Genomic DNA, 22,825 nt, shown 5'->3' on the forward strand with positions numbered 1-22,825 from the left:
GGCTAACTGTTTTTCAAAATTACATCATAAACACACACTTCTGAGTGCTGATAACTACAAAATCTAGATGTTTTTGAATTTATCATCTCTGTTAATGTGAGTAACAACTTCTGCTTTTCCCAATGGCAAAATCAAATCAAAATTTTTAATGTTTTTGAGGTTTTGATCTCTTTTAATGTAGGTAACAGCTCCTGCTTTTCCCATTGGCAAAATTATATCAAAATTTTTAATGTTTTTGAATTTTTGATCTCACTTAGTGGATGTAAGAATTCCTGCTTTTCCCATTGGCAATGTAATATCAAAATTCCATGGAGTTGTTCCTGAGATTAGTCCAAACATAAATAAATACAGTGGTGAACTTTAATTTATATGGCTAGAAGAAGATAGAAGGAAGGAAGATTGGGTTTAACATCCCATTGACATTTAGGTCATCAGAGACTGAGGACATGCTCAGACTGTGCAAAGGATGGGGAAGGAAATCAGCTGTCCTCTCTCAAAGCAACCATTCTGGCATTTGCCTTAAGCAATTTAGGGAAATAATGGAAAGCCTAAATCTGTGTGGTCAGACAGGGGTTTGAACCATCATCCTCCCAAATGCGAGTTCAGTATGATTACCACTGCACCACCTCACTCAGTGAAGAAGACAGACAGATTGAAGAAGATAGGTACAAGACAGAAAATGCTCTGTGGCATGCACTTCACACTGCAGAGTGCGATTTAGGTGCATAAATGTAAAATATTTGTTGTTTCCCACCTTATGCCAACATAAAAAAAATACAAATAAGTCACTGTAATCAACATGCACTCGTTACAGCTGTTTACAGTGAACTGGTATTTTTAACGTAGATCATTCATACATAATGAAGGAAATTTGCCAGCTTCATGAGCGAATTTTTGAAGCTAAAATGAAAGTTAGACTTTCCAACTCGAATCTCAAAATTTTAGAAACAGTCTTTGCAGTTACCTAAAGTACAGTACAAAATGTTGTTCATTTTGAATCCTTCAATGAAAGACTCTCTGTATCAGCAATTAAATGTAAGAATAACTATTATTCAATACTGATTGCCATGTACAAACAAATAAGGACAACAGGAAAAGCGAGAGAAAGTAGAAAACTTTTGAGAAGATATGGAAAATAGGATGTCGACAGTGCAAAAGAACAACATAATAATCATGATGGGTAAGGAAAAATCAGTACAAAAAGTTATTTGACGCTATCCATCTCATAAGAGAATTAATGCAAATGGTTCAAAATCACTAAATATATGCAAATCATTTGATCTTAAAATCATGACAATGCATTTCAAAAAATTACCTAGATAGCAAAAAATATGGATATCAGCAAATCATAACTTGGGAGATCTTCAAATTTATCATGTGACTGTCTCAAAATATAAATTTCAAAAAGTCAAGAATGTTGTAGAGTCAAGAGAGGAAAATAGGTTGGCTCACGTCACTACCCAACTAAGATCCACATCATACTTATTCCAAAACATAAAATAATGAAACAAACCAGCAGCGGGCAGGTCAGGAAAGAAGGTCAATGTCCACTCTGCTTGCCTGTCAGGGGGTTACTTCTGAGATGTGGGGGAGGCTTAGCTATCAATGATTGAGCGTATTGGATGTACCCAGCGGCAAGTTGTCGTTCATGTAGGCATGAATGACGCCTGCCACTTGGGTTCAGAGGCAGTTTCTGCAGATGGCTGCCCAATTTGATGAATCGATCATATTCTCTGGTTTGAAGCAGACTGTAAGGTCCAAATCAGAGGCTCAGATAATTATGCAACGGGACTGGATGCAAGTTTCTCGACCTTTGCTATTGGCTGGAGAAGAGTACGGTTCTTGTTAACAAACCAAGAGTGCACTACACTAAGAAAGTGACTGCTAGGCTAGCGAAGTACATGTGGTGTGCACATATGGGATTTTTAGGATACGGAAAACCCCCCACAAGCCCAATAAAATTCTTTCTGAGTCCAGACAAAGTAGCATTTATCATAGCAGATGGGAGAAAGAAAATGTTAATGTAATATTAGTTAACTGCAGGAGCATGTATAGGATGGAACTAGTCTCGCTTATGAACAGTAACAGTGCCCACATAGTACTAAGGACAGTAAACTGGCTGAAACCAGATGTCAATAGCACTGACATTTTAAATTCCAATTGGAATGTACATCCCAAAGACTGGTTGAACACCAGTTGTGGAGGTGTGTTTATAGCAATAAAAAATACTATAATATCTACTGAGATTGTAAAGTTTCCGAATTCGAAATAATTTGGATGAAGGTAAGTGTCAAAGTTGGATCAATCGTGTCATCAAATGCCCCTCAGCAGCAGTAGTGGCAGAATGGTTGAGTGGAAACTTGGGGAATATTTTACGTAAATTTCCTTGTCATGTCATAAATTTAGGCGAAGATTTTTACCTACAAGCTATAGACTGGGAGACCCAAGTGATTAGAACAGGGAGTAGGGACAGAGAATGACGTGAATTTTTTAAAGTGCTTTAACTGAAAATTACCCTGAGCAATAGATATAGTAACTCTGCTTGTGACAAACAGACCAGAACTTCTCGACTCAGCATAGAACAGGAATCAGTGATCTTGAGCCTGTTACAGCATCACTAAATATGGCTGTAACAAGGGAATTAAACCAAGACAATGAAGATCTTTCTACTTAGTAAGAGCGACAAGGAACAGATTTCAGATTGCCTGAGCGGCAGCACAAAAATTTCATCTCCCTCACTAACAACGTTGAGTATCGATGGACAGAGTTCAAGAGCATTGCATAATACCCTTCAAACAGATGTGTGCTGAGAGAGGTTGTGAGGGATGGAAAAGACCCTTCATGGTTCAACAGTCTTGTTAGAAAACTACTACAACAGTAAAGAGAGCTTCGCTGAAAATTTAAACGTTGCCACAGCCTCGGAGAAAAACAAAAACTAAGTAAAGCCAAAACCAGCGTAAGGAAAGCCATGCATGAAGCGTTCAACGAATTCGAACTTCACAGAAAATCCTAAAAAATTTTGCTCTCATGTCAAATTAGTAAATGGGTCGAACCCATATAGCCAGACAGTCTATGACCATAATGGCACTGAAATGGAGGGTGTCACAGAAAAGATCGAAATACTAAAAGACGTTTCCCAAAACCACTTCAAAGAGGAAGAGCGGACTTTAGTGCTCACTTTAAATCATCGCTCGAAAGAGAAAATGGCAGATATCGAAATAAGTGACCATAGCATAGAAAAGCAGCTGCAATCGCTCAACAGACAGAAATCCTCTGGACCTGACAGGATACCAGTACGACTCTACACTGAGAATGCAAAAGGTCTTGCACCCCTTCTAGCAGTTATGCACCATAGATCTTTGGAGGAGTGAAATGTTCCTGGCGACTGGAAAAAAGCGCAGGTCGTTCTCGTTTTCACGAATTGTCGTCAAACAGATGCACTAAACTATAGGACCACATCTCTGATATAGGCCATTTGTAGAATTTTGGAACATGTTTAATGCGTATGTATTTTGACGTTTTTAGAGGCCGAAAATCTCCTCTGTAGGGATCAACATGGCTTCCAAAATCACTGATTGTATGGAAGCAAGCTTGCTCTGTTCGTCTTCAAGACTCAGAAAGCTGTAGATACAGGTACTCAAAGGGATGCTGTGTTCCTTCACTTCTGGAAGGCTTTCCATAGAGATCTGCACTGTCGCCTAAAATGAACGAAATACAAGCATACGGGATATTAGACCAACTGTGTGATTGGATTGAAGTGTTTCTAGCAGACACATCATGTCATTCTGAATGGAGAGAAGTCTTCGGACACAAAACAAGCTTCAGCTGTGCCCAAGGGTAGCGTCAGGATCGTTACTTTTCACAGTATATATAAATATTCTACAGATAATATCAGTAGTTCCTTGAGGATTTGTGCGGATGTTGCTGTTGTATACAGAGAAGTCATGATGCTAGAAAATCGTAGTGGAATGCAGGAGGATTCACACTTCGTGCAGTTAGTGGCACCAACCCTCAATATCAACGAAAGCAACGTATTGAGAATACACAGACAGAAGTGGGATGATCGCTTAAAAATTCCCTTGAGTAAAGCAGATGCAAACATGGTTTCATTGAAAAAAGCTCAGAAAATGTAATCCACCAACAAAAGAAGCTTACAAAATACTGGTTCGACTTGTACTTGAATTCTGCTCATCAGTATGGGACCTGTACCAGATCGGACTTTTATAGGAAACAGGAGAGATGCAAAGAAGGTGATCAATGAACTCCAGTGGCAGACACTGCAAGAGATGTGCTCTGCACGATGACATGGTTTATTGTTAAACTTCCAATATCACACATTCCTAGAAGAGTCAACTAATATGTTACTGCCTGCTGCATATAGACCTCACAAAAAGACCACGAAGATAAAATTAGAGACACTCGAGCCAATATCGAGGCTTACCAGCAATTATTGTTCCCGCAAACTATTCACAACTGGAACAGGAAAGGGGGCGGGGGAGTGACAGTGGTACATAAAGTGTCCTGCACCCCACACCACAAGTGGTTTGGGGAATTAATAACGAAGTTTTGAAGGAAAAGGAATGTAATTTTCAAACGATGCTGAAGGAATTGACTTTTGATGCCTACCACCTTACAGAAACATTTTGACATATCGCCTTTGAAATAGCCCCAGAGAACAGTCAAAGAAATACTTAGACAAAAAGAAAAAAGCTTGGAACAAGTGGTATAGCAGGAAAACAACTACTAATTAGAAAACCTATCAATTTGAGTAGAAGTGAGCCGATAAAACCATTAGGAAATGAGACACTTAAAGTGGTAAAGGAGTTTTGCTATTTGGGGAGCAAAATAACTGATGATGGTCGAAGTAGAGAGGATATAAAATGTAGACTGGCAATGGCAAGGAAAGCGTTTCTCAAGAAGAGAAATTTGTTAACATCGAGTATAGATTTAAGTGTCAGGAGGTCATTTCTGAAAGTATTTGTATGGAGTGTAGCCATGTATGGAAGTGAAACATGGACGATAAATAGTTGGGCATGAAGAGAATAGAAGCTTTCGAAATGTGGTGCTACAGAAGAATGTTGAAGATTAGATGGGTAGATCACATAACTAATGAGGAAGTATTGAATAGGATTGGGGAGAAGAGAAGTATGTGGCACAACTTGACCAGAAGAAGGGATCGGTTGGTAGGACATGTTCTGAGGCATCAAGGGATCACAAATTTAGTATTGGAGGGCAGCGTGGAGGGTAAAAATCGTAGAGGGAGACCAAGAGATGAATACACTAAGCAGATTCAGAAGGATGTAGGTTGCAGTAGGTACTGGGAGATGAAGAAGCTTGCACAGGATAGAGTAGCATGGAGAGCTGCATCAAACCAGTCTCAGGACTGAAGTCCACAACAACAACAAAACCATTAGGCCACAAAAGGATTAATTTAAAAGTACAGAAGAACACATTAAGAAATAAATGCAAGAGACTACTACAAAACATGTAAGAATTTTATGCCTGGCTACATTGCTCACTCTCGTTGCTTCATGGCAGAAAATGGAAAACTTGCATCTAACACTGAAGAAAACTGTAAGTTACTGACAGCATCTTTCGAGAAGCTACTGAAGTGTGAAGAACCAACCAAACAACTGGAATTCCATGACAATATTCCAAATGGCAATCAAAACCACCAAGTATCAATATAATTAAAAGTTACATCAGACAATTAAAACAGAACAAATCCCCAGGTGAAGATGGCTAACGGTATAAATTCTAACAGTTGGAGGAGCACTAGGGTTCACAGTTAAAAAAGAAAGACTGGAGAAAGTGTGAGACACTGAAACCATTTCAGAAAACTGGAAGGTTGCTTTAATTCTCACTTCACAGAACAGGGGACAAAACAGATATTAGTAAATTCAGAGGAATTTAATTACTACCCATATAAGGGAAACTCCCCATCGCAGCCCACTCAGATTTAGATGGCCTGTCGTATAGCCCATCAAAAACCGAACACAGATCAAGAATGGAAATAGGAAGAAGGTGTACTGAACTCTGAAAAAAAGCAAAATAGAAACAGTGAACAGTCCAAGAACAGGCAGTGCAATAAATAGCAGCCCAACACAGCAACGGCGTCGTGAATAAGTGGTCATGGTGTTGGACTGCTAACTGGGCGAGCTGCATTCAAAACACCCTTGTGCTGTTTATTTTATTTTATTTCATTTTTTTACAACATTATGAACTGTTCAGTCGGTCACTGAAATGTAGTCTGTAGTCTTGACAGTTGTCACAATATACAATGGATATAGAATTTGAGTCATGTGCTAAGAATACGTCACCACTGCAAGTAAATATGATGAATAGTGAGAGCAGGCGAGATACAACATTGACGTTTCACAGAAATGAAAACAACAAATAAACAGCTGAATTCCAAATCTAGGCAGAGAGAGAGAAACTGTGTGATTATGAAACTGTTGCATTCATTTGTTGCAGCTTGTGTGACAAATTATTATGTTTTCATCATTTCCTATGGAGTGATCACATTCACATTCATATGAACACCTATATAGGAAAAGGAGGCATATCTCACTCACTTACCAGTCATATAAATTAGATGCATCCATAAGAGATTCCTATCACATGACACATGTACTGTCACTAATGCTGTGTATGACACACCAGATATGTTTTCTGGTGGAAGAGATGGTTGACTTGTCGCCTTGGCATCAAAAATTTGTGGTTCCCATTTGAAAGCCACTTCCTTTCAGCTGCTAATAGAATAGTTGCTCGCAATCAACTGTCGTTATATGTCCCTTCCTTATACCTCGATATTACAAACAGATGTTACATCATGACACAGAACAAATTTGAATAAAGCGAATGGGACAAAAAAAAATTGACATGAAGGAGGTTTGAACAAATCTCGCCAGCTTATCAGTTCAACACAGTAACTACATAACCTTGTCGCCATTTCTCTGCCCAGCTGCTCTGTATTGCATTTCTTGTTCTTGGAGCATTCACTGTTTCTATTTTGCTTTTCTTCACAGTGCAGTACACGTACTTTCTGTTTTGATGCTTGATCTGTGTTCATTTTTTGATGGGCTGTCCACTGGGCCCTCTTTCCAATAAATCCGAGAGAGATTCAAATGGCTTTGAGCACTATCGGACTTAAGATCTGAAGTCATCAGTCCCCTAGAACATAGAACTACTTAAACCTAACTAACCCAAGGACATCACAAACATCCATTCCCAAGGCAGGATTCGAACCTGCGACCATAGCGGTCGCGCGTTTCCAGACTGAAGCCCCTAGAACCGCTCAGCCACAACAGCTGTCTCTGAGAGAGGCTTGTTAGAATACAAAATCTTATCGAAATGTCTTCTTGAAATATTACATCCATAATTAAAGCAACTGGAGAGTATCAAGCTGGATTTAGGAGCAACAGATCCTGCCCAGAGGAAATTCTAAATCTTGAACAACTAATTATGTACATAAAAATAACAAATAAAAGGATGGTGATAATGTTTGTTAATTTTAAAAAGGCATATCATTCAGTAGACAGAGAGTCTCTCCTCAAAACCCTAAGGGAATTTACAGTAGATGGGAAAACTCTGTAAATACTCTTACAAATGCAGTGTTTAAAGTTAAATTTCTTGGCAGAACTTCTATTCCTATCCAAACAGTACCGGGAGTCAGGCAAGGAGACTGTTTGACACATTTAATATTCAACTCTGTGTTGGAAAAAAACAAGAAGTCAATAACTACAGTAAATAAAGTCTTGCAGCTCGAAAAAAGGAATTAATGTTTTTGGCCTTTTAAGCAATATTGTAATAACTGATGAAACCTCAGAAAATGGAAAGAAAATGGTAGAGCTTCTGAAGGAAACAGCTGAGATGGCAAATCTAGAAATATATTTTGAAAAGATGTACAATGAGTGTAACACTGCAATAATTTTAAAAGCTAATTATGGCAACATCGAGAGAACAGACAACATTAAATACCAGGATGACTATATAATCATAAAACATGAAGAAGCGGCAGTTTAAAGTGGGGCAGAAAAAATGAAAAGAGCGTACATGAACATGAGAAAACTGTGGAATAGAAAATGTTTTTCTAAAATATCTTAAATTAAGGCACTATAATATAATTGTAAAACCAGAAGTCCACTATGAATCGGTATTGCTCCTTTAATATGGATGCCAAAGCATATTAGAAGATCTGAAAAAGATAAAAAGAAGAATCCTGTAAAAAATGTTTGACAGAAAATACAGAAATATACTCTTTCTACCCTAAAAACAGAGGAGATCACAGAAGTATGTGTTACACTCTATGAACATCTAGAGAGAATGGAGGAAGACCAATCAACCAAGAAGGTCCACACATTCTTCCAAAACAGGAAAACGGATGGCAAAAGTGGGTGGAGAGCAAAGGCAAACAGGGACTTTGAAGAAATGTAGACTTATCAGGACCACATTACCCAACAGAGAGAAATTCAGACTGGAAGTCAAGAAATTCAAAGGTCTTCAGGAAGCTACAACAAGTTGAAAAAAATGGTGTCAATTTGCCAAATGAGAGGAAAAGAGCTCATTCTGAAAAAGAAAAAGTTTTGAAGGTAAATGTAGGAAAAGAGGACTAAATTATTTATCTTGGTGTTATCCTTAGTTGGCTTGTAATGATACAAAAGACGTTATTAAATATATAATAATCTGGAGGACATACTGGAACAAAGTTGACCGATGATTAATGTGTCTCCTCAACCTGTAAAAGCCCATAAGCTAGGTGGCACGTGGGTGCTTACACTCACAACATCCCCTGAAAAAAAGTGATCTGTATGTGCACATAGCGAGTGATACACAGTTGTTCATATTTCTTCCTGTTGTCGAAACAGAACTTATGTGCTTATTGGGGAGTTACTGTAATATCAACCAGCATAGAGGTAGAAATTACCACATAATGCTTCATTTATCGATATGTAAAGTAACAATTACAAAAAAAAAAATCTTGGTGTGCCATGTGAATTATAAAATTATTCTGGAAATTATAAAATACGTCAAAATTTAGACAAAATTTTTACTCTCAACTTGTGGTTTGATTTATTGAACGTTTCACCCTATCAAAAATTAATGGAAAGACCGAACTGAAAGTCCAAAATTTCCTAGATTGATAGTCAGAATGTGTTATGTGTCAATCGTGCTGTAAATGAACTACTATTGTACAAGCTCTTGATGATGTGAGGTAAGTAGAGATCTATAAGTTGTGAAACTAAGGAAGTAAATAAACCTTCAGAACCCATGTTTGTACTATTTAATTAACATTGCCGGTAATATCTAATGGTCTGCAGATCGACTCGGATGTAAGTGCATTCGGTATTTGTTTTCGCGTTCGAAGCATTGTCTGAAAAAAGTATTGATTTTTTCCATCTTGGTACTTATGTCATCAGCAAGAATCATACGGCTGACAAAGATTAGCTAGAAGTTAGAAATATAAGAATTAACCACAGCACCACCATCACTTCGGAACTTAGTGAGCAGAAACGCTATTGCTTGCTACTCGGATAAAGTTCCCATGTCAGTATTATACGCAGGAGGCGTGAACTGCCAATAAGCTGTTGTCTTGCTGCAAATCCTAATTGCTTCTGAAAAACTTACACTGCATATACTTTTGACTCTCAGCTTTTTGACGTAATTATACGCTCTTGCAATAATTTTCCATTAATGAACTATTATTTTGGGTCTTATCTGGAACTCTCTTTAGCAATTTAATAATTCCTCTATTATGAATGACCTCTTTGTTTGTACATGTAAACGACCGCTATTTTACATGTAAGATTTCATTAAGGCAGAAAAAAACGTCGCAGATGGTACTACTGCGGCAAAGAGTTTCACCTATCAACTTTGGACAGTTTTGACATGTGGGTGAACTTCTGTGATTCGGAAGCAGCGTGAGTTGGCCGGCTTATGGTTGAAGTGACAACTTGTGCAATCGTATTTAGCTAGAGTTGGTAAACATTTAATTAATCGCAACTGCCCTATAGAATCGAGGTAGGACTAAAGAGTGTCCGTAACGGTATTTGTCTTCTCTATAAGTGTAAGTTATCGCTATGGTTGTTAGGCAGTACAATGAAGAGCTTAAGTATTTGGAGAAGATTTCGCCAAGTTGTTGGAAAATTAAGAAAGGTTTCCAACCAAACATGAATGTGAGTTAACATAGAATAAATGTATGTTGTTTGCGGGTATTGTAGGTCAGTTGTTCGACTATTGCTAATATTACTACGTTGAATTATATTGCTCATTTTAATAGGTTGAAGGCGTGTTCTATGTTAATAATCACCTGGAAAAATTGATGTTCGATGAGCTTCGCAATGCATGTCGGCCTGGCATGGTTGGAGGCTTTCTACCAGGTGTAAAACAAATAGCGAATGTGGCTGCCTTGCCGGGTATTGTAGGAAGATCAGTTGGCCTTCCGGATGTGCATTCCGGCTATGGTTTTGCGATAGGTGAGTAGTTACGTTTACTGCTGTGTGTAGGGGTACGCGATAATTATTACTACCGCCAAAATCCAATATTTCAGGTAACATGGCAGCTTTTGATATGGGTGATCCAAAATCAGTCGTGTCTCCAGGAGGAGTGGGTTTCGATATAAACTGTGGTGTGAGGCTCTTGAGGACGAATCTTCATGAAAGGGATGTTCAGCCTGTTAAAGTAAGTTAAATTTTATGAAGATATTCTACGCACCTGCTTACATAATTCGCTTGCATCTTACTAAACTTCAGCAATTGGAAATCATAGCAATTAAGGTACACACAACACTTTTGAAGTGGCAAAGTTCACCTTCCATATTTAAATGCAGTTAGTTTGTACTTAGATGTCTCCATAATTTTCAAGGTTCATTCTTTATAGTGCATGGTGATTACTGGTATTGTAGAGCAGGAAGTGGAAGTTAAATATATAGGAAAGATATTGCAGTTATTCATTGATCCGATGTAGCTGAAGCTGTAAACTCCTGACATATTTGTCAGGATTCTCAAAAATAAATCGTGTAGAGAGATAGCCCCAAAGTATTAATAATGTAGCCATTGGTGCTGATTTTACGTGGTGTAGTAGGCAAGAGTTTATTGCAGACCTTTTTATTTCATAAATCTATTCATACATATATTTTATTTATTTATCCATCCTTAGACAAATTTCTTTGTATGGACACACACACACACACACACACACACACACACACACACACGGAGGAGAAACTCGTGTTATCAACGCATATACGCTATTTGACACCGAAGTACCCTATGCAAGACAAGATTAAAGTAGGCTAACAAAAAATGTGATTGACAAGATAGCACTAAGTTATACATCATAGTACAACTTTAGTAGTGTCATTGTTTACTGTGTCTGACATCATTCATTTTGAATGTGTTTGAGCTATTTTCAGAAAATATATTGTCAATGTGATTTTCCCCAGGGAAAGTACTTACCTGTTACTGCACCCAAAGACTTCCAACTGCTTGTCTGCATTCTGAACTTTAGGATGGTACTTTCGATTTTTCTGCTGGCATGGACCTCCATGTTCATTATTTTTGTTCCATTTATGAAGAAATTTTTACTGCTAAAATACTGGGTTGCTTTTTCCTGTATGCAGAGCAAGTATTTTCTCCAGTTCATTATCAATGCTACCAGTAGCTATAAGATATCTATTATCGTCGTCATAGATTATACACGCACCATCTGGTGTACTCCTTATCATTTATGTAAAGAATCAGTAGCAATGGACCCAGTGCTGTCCATGGAAATCTACTACATAGTTCTGGTTAATGCTACCAATGGAAAATAAGTAAACGGGATAGAGATAGGAAAGGCCTTACATGAAGTCTACGTTCCTTTAAAAGTTTTGGTATATCAAAACTACATTAATTTTAAAGTGTCTTGGTAGCATCTTAATACCAGCATTATTGTTGTACATATCAGAGTTTTCAGAATGAAGGAAAAGTTGTATGTCAGCGACACAACAGCTGGAGCAGTCCACATTCACGTGTGGTACATTTATACTTGTTTTATTAAGTCTTTCTTTTACTATTCTGCTTTAAAACATTAAATATATCAACCAGCCAGTGTAAAAATGAAAATTACATGCAAACACTTGTTATTTACAGGAGTATTTAGAATGTACATGAGTATTGGAAATACTGAGAGAGATTACTGTCACGCGTCGGAGGTGGGAAAAACTTCGGAACTTTTTAGTAGTAACAACAACATATCCAACATATAATATCAATTTTAATGAGCAAGTTGAAAGAAATAGTTTGTCTGATTTTTCATGTGTGGAACGCTGTTGTCGCATAGAGGACATTACGTGAATTCATTCTTCTCAGGATTTGTCAGGGAAAGTAAACACACATCGACTCATTTGTTAAAGTTGCAGTGTTGCAACATTAAAGTTGATCAAAATTGTTAACTGTCAATAAATTTAGTCCCATTCTGTTGCTGGTTCAGGAATTATCTTCAAAATTTCGTAATAGGTGTAAGGTATCTGATACCATTACTTTTCCCATCTGAAGAAATTGGGAACCTTTGGCTTGTGCATAACATAAACTTTCACAGTATTGTGGTAAATTTATTTGTGCTCTGTAGTGAACACCCTCGTAATTTAGTCCCTACTGGTTGATGGCTAGATTAAAAAAATGGACCATTCTAGCCTCAACTCCAAAAGTAGGCTGACTTAATCAGAAGCAGCGTCATATTTTCTACACTGTGTGGACAGTGCTTTTGATTTCATTATGTAAAATGATGAAATTACAGGTTTAGGTAGACCCTCTAACCAAGGCTTTTCCTGTTCATTTTTTTTATGAATTGTTCATAAATATATATGTTCTTCATTAGATGAGATTTTTGCAGCAAGACCGGTAAAATCTTTGGCACTCTGAACAGCTGGGACATTTTCTCCGTAGCTCATTACTGTTCTCATGAAAAAGTTGTTAGTTCCCCACTACTGCATCAACTCCCTTTCCATAGTGTGCGAAATACTTCCTTGAAAACTTTATACAGTTTTTCTGAGACAGAAAGTGTAGAACATTGGCCATGTATCTGCTTTTAAACGCAGAGGCATGGCCATTACTGCAAATTACCTTTTCAGAAAATTTGTAACTGTTAGTTCAGTACTGAAAATCCTAAAAAGGATCAGTGGGAGTAAATATTCATTGTTCTTGTTCTTAGTGTTGAAACAAAGAAGGAATATTTGACATTTTCCTTTAAAGAATAAGGCCACTCTGAGTACAGAACACTTTCTCTAGGTGACAGTACTCATAATTTCGTTCCTGTATACACATGAGAAAGACATGGAAAAATTGCTCAGCAAAAATGCAGTTACCACTTGTTTCCAGTTTATTATTCTTGAATGCTGCAGCCTGTATCCATTGGAAATTTATGTGGGCCTTAAAGCTTGGTAGATCTTGTACTGCCTTCAAATAGGCTAGATCTCAGACAGGACTTCTCTAGTAGAAAGTTTTAATCTTTGCTGAGTTTTCCCAGAGAGAGTGTTTTTGGAAACCTTAGTTTCTAGTATCAGCAAAAGTTTGTGTTACAGCAACATCTATTTTATCAGCAAGCAGAAGAGATTTCCACAGTACAGTATTTTCTTTTAGAAAGAGCTTAAATAGGTGTATTTTAGGCTTAAGTCTGAAAACATGTCTACTCTGCACTTGCATTGATCAGATAGTGTGTTTTTCGGAAGTAAAACATTCTTTGGTTGATAGGTACAAAATTTGGAGAAATTGATAAGCTCTTTGTTTTCTTTTTTAAAAAAATGAGAAAGTTACTTGTAAGAACATGGTCATATAGTGCATATGTTGTAACTTTTCCTGGATTCCATTCTCCCAGATTATGACAGTCATTCATTCTTGAGCATGTATATGCAATCTGTGGTGTAAAAGAGAAATCTCTTATTTTAGAGTAATCAATTTTGGATTTTACATTGGAATGAAAGACTTCCATGGCTAGTGATAAACCAGTGCTTTCTGTTACGCATGTTTTCTTCCCTGGTAATTTGGGCAAAGCAGTTGTTCTACATATGGCCTTTCCAAGTGACTACAGACATTGATTTGGACCCACATATCCTTGAGGATGTAGAGGGAGATTACTGTTTAAGCTTACAGCCCTTTTCTTTGCCCTCAGCAGTCACTTCAGATACCTCTTAATCAGTTTGTCTCACCTTCAGTTGTACCTTGCGACTTCATCCTTTTTGTGAGATCCACTTGTTTTCTGTTTTTGAAACTCTGGGTTTCACATTTTGGTTATTCATGCATCTTTTGCATTTGTCTTGGACTTGCACTAGCAGTCTTTGGCACTGTGTAGCTGTAGAAAGAAAGAAAGATGTTATAATTGATAACACAGTTGTTGCAGATAGTATTTTCAAAAAGGCGTCAGCTTCTTAACTTCGAGATAGCCAACTAGACAAGGCCTATGAAACAAGAACAGATTAAAATAAAAATAGCAATAATAAAATTAGGCAACAATTGCATAGCACGTATAAAGATATGAAGAAAAAGCGTTATATAAAAATGGTGTTGTCACACATGGAACACACTTTAATACCCAGCAAAACTTGAAGTGGAAATTTAGTAAAAATCATTAAAAATTATGGTAGGGGCTTATGTTATAAAATAAACAAGAAGTGAAATTATTGAAGTATGTGCACAAGAGGCAACAGGTTATTTTCTGCCATATTGAATAAAATAAGTCTTAATTGCTTATGGCATAATTACTGATTTTAATAAAATAATTCTGTTGAATAGTGAAGATGTGTATTCAGCTACTCATTCTCCAAAAAAAAAAAAAAAATGCAGTCCAAATTTCTAAATTTTATTCTTGTGTTGTGGTAAAGCCTCCAAAATTGATAAATTTTTGCTTACTTAAGAAAAATCTACAGTTAGCTATCTTGATTCAGTAGCCTGTTAGTGACTTGTAGCTGCCGATTTTAGCAAAATTTTATTCATTGCATAGCTTGAAGACATATTAGCACTTTTTGTTATAACTTGGAATTTTTTTTTTCTCATTCTTCGGAGGCATGTAAATGTAACATTGAATAACAGGAAAACAAATTGCATGAATTTAAACTTAGGAGTAAAAGAGCCTCGTCACAGTGTACAGAGGCCTGTAGTTACGTAACCTAAAGAGCATATTGTATAGACCATAACAAATATAACATAAGCGGCACCACATGCTTTGAGTTTTGTCATTTGTCAGTGTACATAGCGGGTCAACAGAAACATCCGATCTCACGCGTCGGCTTTGACCCGTGACGTAAGGGTGTTGTGGTGTGTGACGTCATTACGGCGCGAAGTTTGGCTTGTGAGTGTGGCGTGTTTGTAGATGTTGCCTCGTTGACGTTACCTTAGTAGGAGTTTTAGGGCCTGTAATATATAGTTTACCTTTTTACTGTACTTTGTTTCTTTTTTTTATCTTTTGATTGACCTACACATTGATCTGTAGCGTAGCCCTGAATACGAGGTTAGGTTGGGAGGTTTTTTTTGGCGGGGGGGGGGGGTTCAGGGGGGGGCGCAGCCCCCCCCCCCCCCCTGCCTGGCCTTGAGTACCACTTGTTTATTATTATCTTTGTTTGCTATCAATGTTAGCAGATTGTTCTTGTGAAACCTTTGTGTGTGTTGTTTTTCTATGTGTTTTCGTCTTTGTGATACGTATGCAACGTTTTTATATCCGCCATATTGGAATTGTCGTTTATGGTCGTTTTCGCCATATTTGTGACGTCATGGGTCAAAGCCGACGGGTTAGATCGGACGCTTCCGTATTTCCGTACATAGCATTCCTTACATATACTAGAGTGCTTGGCTATGGGGTCATTTCTTGGAATGATGTGGATAAGTTATGAATAGTTCCCATGCCACATCAAAGGTTCCTAATAAGTGGTAATTTAGCTCATTGTAACTACACAAGTAAAAAAATGTACTAATTGCACAACATTGCACCCACTGTTCTTTCATGGGCTGTCAGTGTCTTATTTTCAATATTAAAAATCAATGGAATCTCATACGTGTTTCATCAGAAATAAAACTATAAAACTGAAAAAAAGCAAAATCAAACTAACATAAAAACAAGCATTTAAAGTACATTACATAAATATTATTTATTCATTGTACTGTAGAGAATTAGATAGTACAAGTAGACAGGTAAAAATTTAATTAATTTGTAAAACTATTTTCATTCTACATTATTATTTCATCATAAATATCTTAATGGGAAATCGTAAACCCCTTCTGGGGATGCTTACTCCATTCTCAGAATAACTAATGCAAAAAGATAAATGATGTAATGTGAAAGCCATGTGGTTGTCATGGTCCTGACAGCAGGGGTTCACTTTTTGGGGGGGGGGGGGGCGGGGAGGAGGGACTGTGGGCTTGTCTGTTGAAGAGCATTGTTCAGAACATATATATAAATCTTCATCGAACTGTAATTTGCATTAGAAGGTGAATGACTTACATTTTGTTTTTCTTTGTATTATGCTGAAATCCATAACGTTATGCAAAATGATGTATAAATGGATGATCTGTCATTTTTTTTGCTTATCTCTTTACACCTGCTGTCTGTGTTTTATGCTATACTCCATACATGTTGTTGTTGTGGTCCTCAGTCCTGAGACTGGTTTGATGCAGCTCTCCATGCTACTCTATCCTGTGCAAGCTTCATCATCTCCCAGTACCTACTGCAACCTACATCCTTTTGAATCTGCTTAGTGTATTCATCTCTTGGTCTCCCTCTACGATTTTTACCCTCCACGCTGCCCTCCAATACTAAATTGGTGATCCCTTGATGCCTCGGAACATGTCCTACCAACCGATCCCTTCTTCTGGTCAAGTTGTGCCACAAACTTCTCTTCTCCCCAATTCTATTCAATACTTCTTCATTAGTTATGTGATCTACCCATCTAATCTTCAGCATTCTTCTGTAGCACCACATTTCGAAAGCTTCTATTCCCTTCTTGTTCAAACTATTTATCGTCCATGTTTCACTTCCATACATGGCTACACTCCATACAAGTACTTTCAGAAATGACTTCCTGACACTTAAATGTATACTCGATGTTAACAAATTTCTCTTCTTGAGAAACGCTTTCCTTGCCATTCCCAGTCTACATTTTATATCCTCTCTACTTCGACCATCATCAGTTATTTTACTCCCTAGATAGCAAAACTCCTTTACTACTTTGTCTCATTTCCTATTCTAATTCCCTCAGCATCACCAGACTTAATTCGACTACATTCCATGAACCTCGTATTGCTTTTGTTGGTGTTCATGTTATATCCTCCTTTCAAGACACTGTCCATTCCATTCAACTGCTCTACCAAGTCCTTTGCTGTCTCTGACAGAATTACAATGTCATCGGGGAACCTCAAAGTTTTTATTTCTTCTCCATGGATTTTAATACCTACTCTGAACTTTTCTTTTGTTTCCTGTACTGGTTGCTCAATATACAGATTGAATAACATCGGGGAGAGGCTACAACCCTGTCTCACTCCTTTCCCAACCACTGCTTCCCTTTCTCTAAGTCTACAAATGCTACAAATGTAGGTTTGCCTTTTCTTAATCTTTCTTCTAAGATAAGTCGTAAGGTTAGTATAGCCTCACATGTTCCAACATTTCTACGGAATCCAAACTGATCTTCCTCGAGGTCAGCTTCTACCAGTTTTTCCATTCGTCTGTAAAGAATTTGCGTTAGTATTTTGCAGCTGTGACTTATTAAGCTGATAGTTCGGTAATTTTCACATCTGTCAACACCTGCTTTCTTTGGGATTGGAATTATTATATTCTTCTTGAAGTCTGAGGGTATTTCACCGTTCTCATACATCTTGCTCACCAGATGGTAGAGTTTTGTCAGGACTGGCTCTCCCAAGGCCGTCAGTAATTCTAATGGAATGTGGTCTACTCCCGGGGTCTTGTTTCGACTCGGGTCTTTCAGTGTTCTGTCAAACTCTTCACGTAATATCATATCTCCCATTTCATCTTCATCTACATCCTCTTCCATTTCCATAATATTGTCCTCAAGTACATCGCCCTTGTATAGACCCTCTATATACTCCTTCCACCTTTCTGCTTTTCCTTCTTTGCTTAGAACTGGGTTTCCATCAAAGTTCTTGATATTCATGCAAGTGGTTCTCCTTTCTCCAAAGGTCTCTTTAATTTTCCTGTAGGCAGTATCTATCTTACCCCTAGTGAGACAAGCCTCTACATCCTTACATTTGTCCTCTAGCCATCCTTGCTTAGCCATTTTGCACTTACTGTCGATCTCATTTTTGAGACGTTTGTATTCCTTTTTGCCTGCTTCATTTACTGCATTTTTATATTTTCTCCTTTCATCAATTAAATTCAATATTTCTTCTGTTACCCAAAGATTTCTACTAGCCCTCGTGTTATTACCTACTTGATCCTCTGCTGCCTTCACTACTTCATCTCTCAAAGCTACTCATTCTTCTTTTACTGTATTTCTTTCCCCCGTTCCTGTCAATTGTTCCCTTATGCTCTCCCTGAAACTCTGTACAACCTCTGGTTTAGTCAGTTTATCCAGGTCCCATCTCCTTAAACTCCCACATTTTTGCAGTTTCTTCAGTTTTAATCTACAGTTCATAACCAATAGATTGTGGTCATAGTCCACATCTGCCCCTGGAAATGTCTTAAAATTTAAAACCTGGTTCCTAAATCTGTCTTTTTACATTATATAATCTGTCTGAAACCTGTCAGTATCTCCAGGCTTCTTCCATGTATACAGCCTTCTTTTATGATTCTTGAACCAAGTGTTAGCTACAATTAAGTTGTGTTCTGTGCAAAATTCTACCAGGGGGCTTCTTCTTTCATTTCTTCCCCCCAATCTATATTCACCTACTATGTTTCCTTCTCTCCCTTTTCCTACTACTGAATTCCAGTCACCCATGACTATTGAATTTTCATCTCCCTTCACTATCTGAATAGTTTCTTTATCATCATAAATTTCTTCAGTTTCTTTGTCATCTGCAGAGCTAGTTGGCATATAAACTTGTACTACTGTAGTAGGCGTGGGCTTCATGTCTATCTTGGTGACAACAATGCGTTCACTATGCTGTTTGTAGTAGCTTTATTCATTATTAAACCTACTCCTGCATTACCCCATTTGATTTTGTATTTATAATCCTGTATTTGCCTGACAAGAAGTCTTGTTCCTCCTGCCACCGAACTTCACTAATTCCCACTATATCTAACTTTAATATGTCCATTTCCCTTTTTAAATTTTCTAACCTACCTGCCAGATTAAGGGATCTGACGTTCCACGCTCCGATCCGTAGAACAGCAGTTTTCTTTCTCCTGATAAAGATGTTCTCTTGAGTAGTACCCGCCCGGAGAACCGATTGGGGGACTATTTTACCTCCGGAATATTTTACCCAAGAGGATGCCATCATCATTTAACCATACAGTAAATCTGCATGCCCTCGGGGAAAATTATGGCTGTAGTTTCCCCTTGCTTTCAGCTGTTCGCAGTACCATAACAGCAAGGCCGTTTTGGTTAATGTTACAAGGCGAGATCAATCATACAGACTGTTGCCCCTGCAACTACTGAAAAGGCTGCTGCCCCTCTTCAGGAACCACACGTTTGTCTGGCCTCTCAACAGATACCCCTCCGTTGTCGTTGCACCTACGGTACGGCTATCTGTATCGCTGAGGCACGCAAGCCTCTCCACCAATGGCAAGGTCCATGGTTCACGAGGGGGGGGGGGGGGGGACTCCATACATATCTTGCTATATAATCCAGTTATTACTTTTGTGAAAGGGTGAAACTTAACCTTGCAAGAAAAAGTTGGATATGCTAAACAAGACGACATTAGTTTTTATCTGCTTATGTGGTTGTTCATACTGTTTTAAGTCATATGTTCAACAATGAAATGATAGTGTGGCACATGATTGGAAGAATTAGTGTATTTACATCAGATGTGCATGGATGCCAGACAAAACAAATCCAAAGGTCCTGGGTACAGTCCTCAATGAACCATAACTTTTTTCTGTTATTTTTTCAACTCTGGCTATAATTTCTTAATATGAAAAATTGTACCAAGGTTCAGAACCTGTGTTAAATGTTGGTTCCCTTATAAATTGATGGATGAGTTCTTTGGAAGATCATAGGGAAGCAATGCCTTATCACTTCCAATGGGGCTGTGCCTAGGAAAGCACTTCAGTATTCACACTAATCTTTGGATCGAGGATAACTTTCTCCCATAAAAATTGTCTCAAAGCTTTAAAAAAGTATGGCTTATACTGTTTTAATTACAGGAGCAGTTAGCTCAGAGCATGTTCGATCATATTCCTGTTGGTGTTGGTTCAAAGGGAATAATCCCTATGAATGCAAGAGATATGGAAGAGGCACTGGAAATGGGAATGGATTGGTCACTTCGTGAAGGTATTTGGTGGCATTTGTCTTTTTTAGTTAATACTTGCTAAATAATATGCGAAAGAGAAATGCTTCAGATTAGATGAAATAACAGTTATGTGTGCATAGTTTTCTTCCTATAATGTTTTCACTGTGGAAATGGACCGTTTCCATCTCCTTTTTACTGTTGAATTCTATTTATATTTGCAGTCTCTAAAAACTGCAGTCCTAATGTGGCAAATTAGTTTTACTACAAAATGCTCTATTTTATTAATATTTCAAGCTATTAACATTTGTCTTTATAGAGAAATTATATTCAATACGTGCAAATCCAGAATGAAATGGAGGGCACTGAAATAGTGACTGTACTGTAGTTTTTATTTTCTTTGTGCTTTCATGAACATTTCTAGTTATAAAAATTTCAGAACTATGAATTTGTGAGATTGGTACTTTTAAACCAAGAAAACATTCTCTTGTTGATATGAAGCAGCAGTAACATTTGTAGACGAGTTTGAACTTTGTGATATGAATATAGGCTAGGGCACTGGGAATAAAACTTAAATGCTTGTATTTCAGAGAAATACTGCAAGAACAAAGAGAGATACTATATGGCAGATATTTAAAGGTTTATCAGAAAATTTTGGAGAATGGCTAACAGTGTGTGTTAATTTATTTATGCATGGACTTTGAAGGATATTTTAGCATATTTAACAAAGGTCATATGGATTCTTTGATTCAGGTTATGTATGGGCTGAAGATAAAGAACACTGTGAGGAGTACGGCCGCATGTTGAATGCTGATCCAAGTAAAGTCAGCATGAGAGCAAAGAAGAGAGGACTGCCTCAGCTAGGTACCTTGGGAGCAGGGAATCACTATGCTGAGATACAGGTAGTTGATGAGATCTACGATAAATGGGCTGCCAGTAAAATGGGAATAGAAATGAAAGGACAGATATGTGTCATGATCCATTCAGGAAGCAGAGGCTTTGGGCATCAGGTTGCTACAGGTGAGATATTCATTAATGTGAGTTTTTGTGATATTATTTTATGCAAACCTTGTAAACTACCTTTAACCTTCGGTTTAACTGTTACCTTGTGTACTGTCAACGAGATATATGATGCAATTTTAGAAACATACTTTCTTGTATTGCTGGTTAGAGTTGGTATGATACCAGTACAAAGCCAATTTCCTAAAAATGGTTCACACTACTTAATTGGAATGACCAAGCAACTGCATAATTTGCATGTTCTTTTTCCTTGACAATAAACAAATAAGTTAGGTTTGTAACACAGTCTGCATCTCCATAAATACCCATGCACAATGTGTGGTGGAGAGTAGTTTGATATGAGAGGTGGGGGTAACAGAACTGTCATCTGCCTTCAAATACCGGTTGTTCATATTCATCCAACAATGTTTTGAAATAACTTAGTCGTCTTTCGTCCAGTGTCTGCCATTTATGTTCACACAGCATCTGTTACACTAAAACATGAACTAAACATACTTGTTACTGTTCTAGCAGCATGTTTCTGGATTAGTGGACATCTACTGGCATATGTACACTCTTTGACATAAAACTTGACCGGCGGCCGGCCGCTTCAGAGGCTAAGTCCGCGCCGATCGCGACATGGGACAAAAAAACTGGCCAACTCGCTAATTCTCTAAGTCCGGTTATCTGCACAATCTGGCAACACTGTAGACTGCGGCACTTCCTGGAGGAAAACTTGTCCCATGATAGAGAAACTCTAGTCTGATTACGCCTGTGGTCTAGCGGTAGCGTGCGTTGTTTCTGTTCATAATGTCAGTGGATCGAGAGCAGCTGGCATAAAATAATTTTATAGCCTCTTCTGTCTGAATGCTGAAGACGTGAATGTAATGGTAGCACAGATTCAATCTATTTCGCTTTGTGACACACCGATATCAAAATTTTATCCAGTAACGATTTTGCGGCAGATTTCCTGCAGACTGTCCTCCTCTGGACGCCGTATGCGGCAAAGCTCCGGGATCCATTTGCTGGCTACTGGCAGCGGCCGTGGCGACAGCAGCGGCGCTGCACTCCCCCGTTCTTTATCGAAAGCGCCTGCTACCGCTCATCGCTTTTGATGATTTAAAACGCTTTATTATTAAATGTTGCTCCACAGAAAATTTCTACAGTTTCCATTCACGCTCAAAAGCAACGGAGACAGACGCCCTGATTAGTAGGCGGGTATTATATTACATTAATCGGCAAGAGCTGAGTATGGCCCGAAATTAATTTTATAGACTGGGACGAAATTAAACCACCTCACTACATTCGATGAATTTATAAATGCTTCATACCTCGTTTCTTTTCCTTTCAAACTCAATTATTTGTGCAACTTTTGGTCAATGTTTGGATGTTTTCGTCAAGCCAGAGTGAGCGTCTGTGGTGTAAAGTGTATTACAGTTCTTGTTTCATTCCTTATGGTA

At 37.9% G+C, this 22,825-nt stretch overlaps 1 protein-coding gene across 1 annotated transcript in view; it reads left to right on the forward strand.

The window, feature by feature from the left end:
- Positions 1-9,876: 9,876 nt before the first annotated feature.
- Positions 9,877-22,825, forward strand: part of LOC126472226 (RNA-splicing ligase RtcB homolog) — a 69,835-nt gene continuing 56,886 nt past the window's right edge. Inside the window, exons 1-5 of the mRNA XM_050099921.1 lie at positions 9,877-10,175; positions 10,280-10,475; positions 10,550-10,680; positions 20,284-20,410; positions 21,120-21,386. Coding sequence (XP_049955878.1) covers positions 10,080-10,175; positions 10,280-10,475; positions 10,550-10,680; positions 20,284-20,410; positions 21,120-21,386 — 817 coding nt within the window. The 5' untranslated portion in view covers positions 9,877-10,079. The remainder of the gene's footprint in view (positions 10,176-10,279; positions 10,476-10,549; positions 10,681-20,283; positions 20,411-21,119; positions 21,387-22,825) is intronic.

The sequence above is a fragment of the Schistocerca serialis genome, chromosome 1 (genome assembly GCF_023864345.2).
Source record: "Schistocerca serialis cubense isolate TAMUIC-IGC-003099 chromosome 1, iqSchSeri2.2, whole genome shotgun sequence".
NCBI classification, from domain to species: domain Eukaryota; kingdom Metazoa; phylum Arthropoda; class Insecta; order Orthoptera; family Acrididae; genus Schistocerca; species Schistocerca serialis.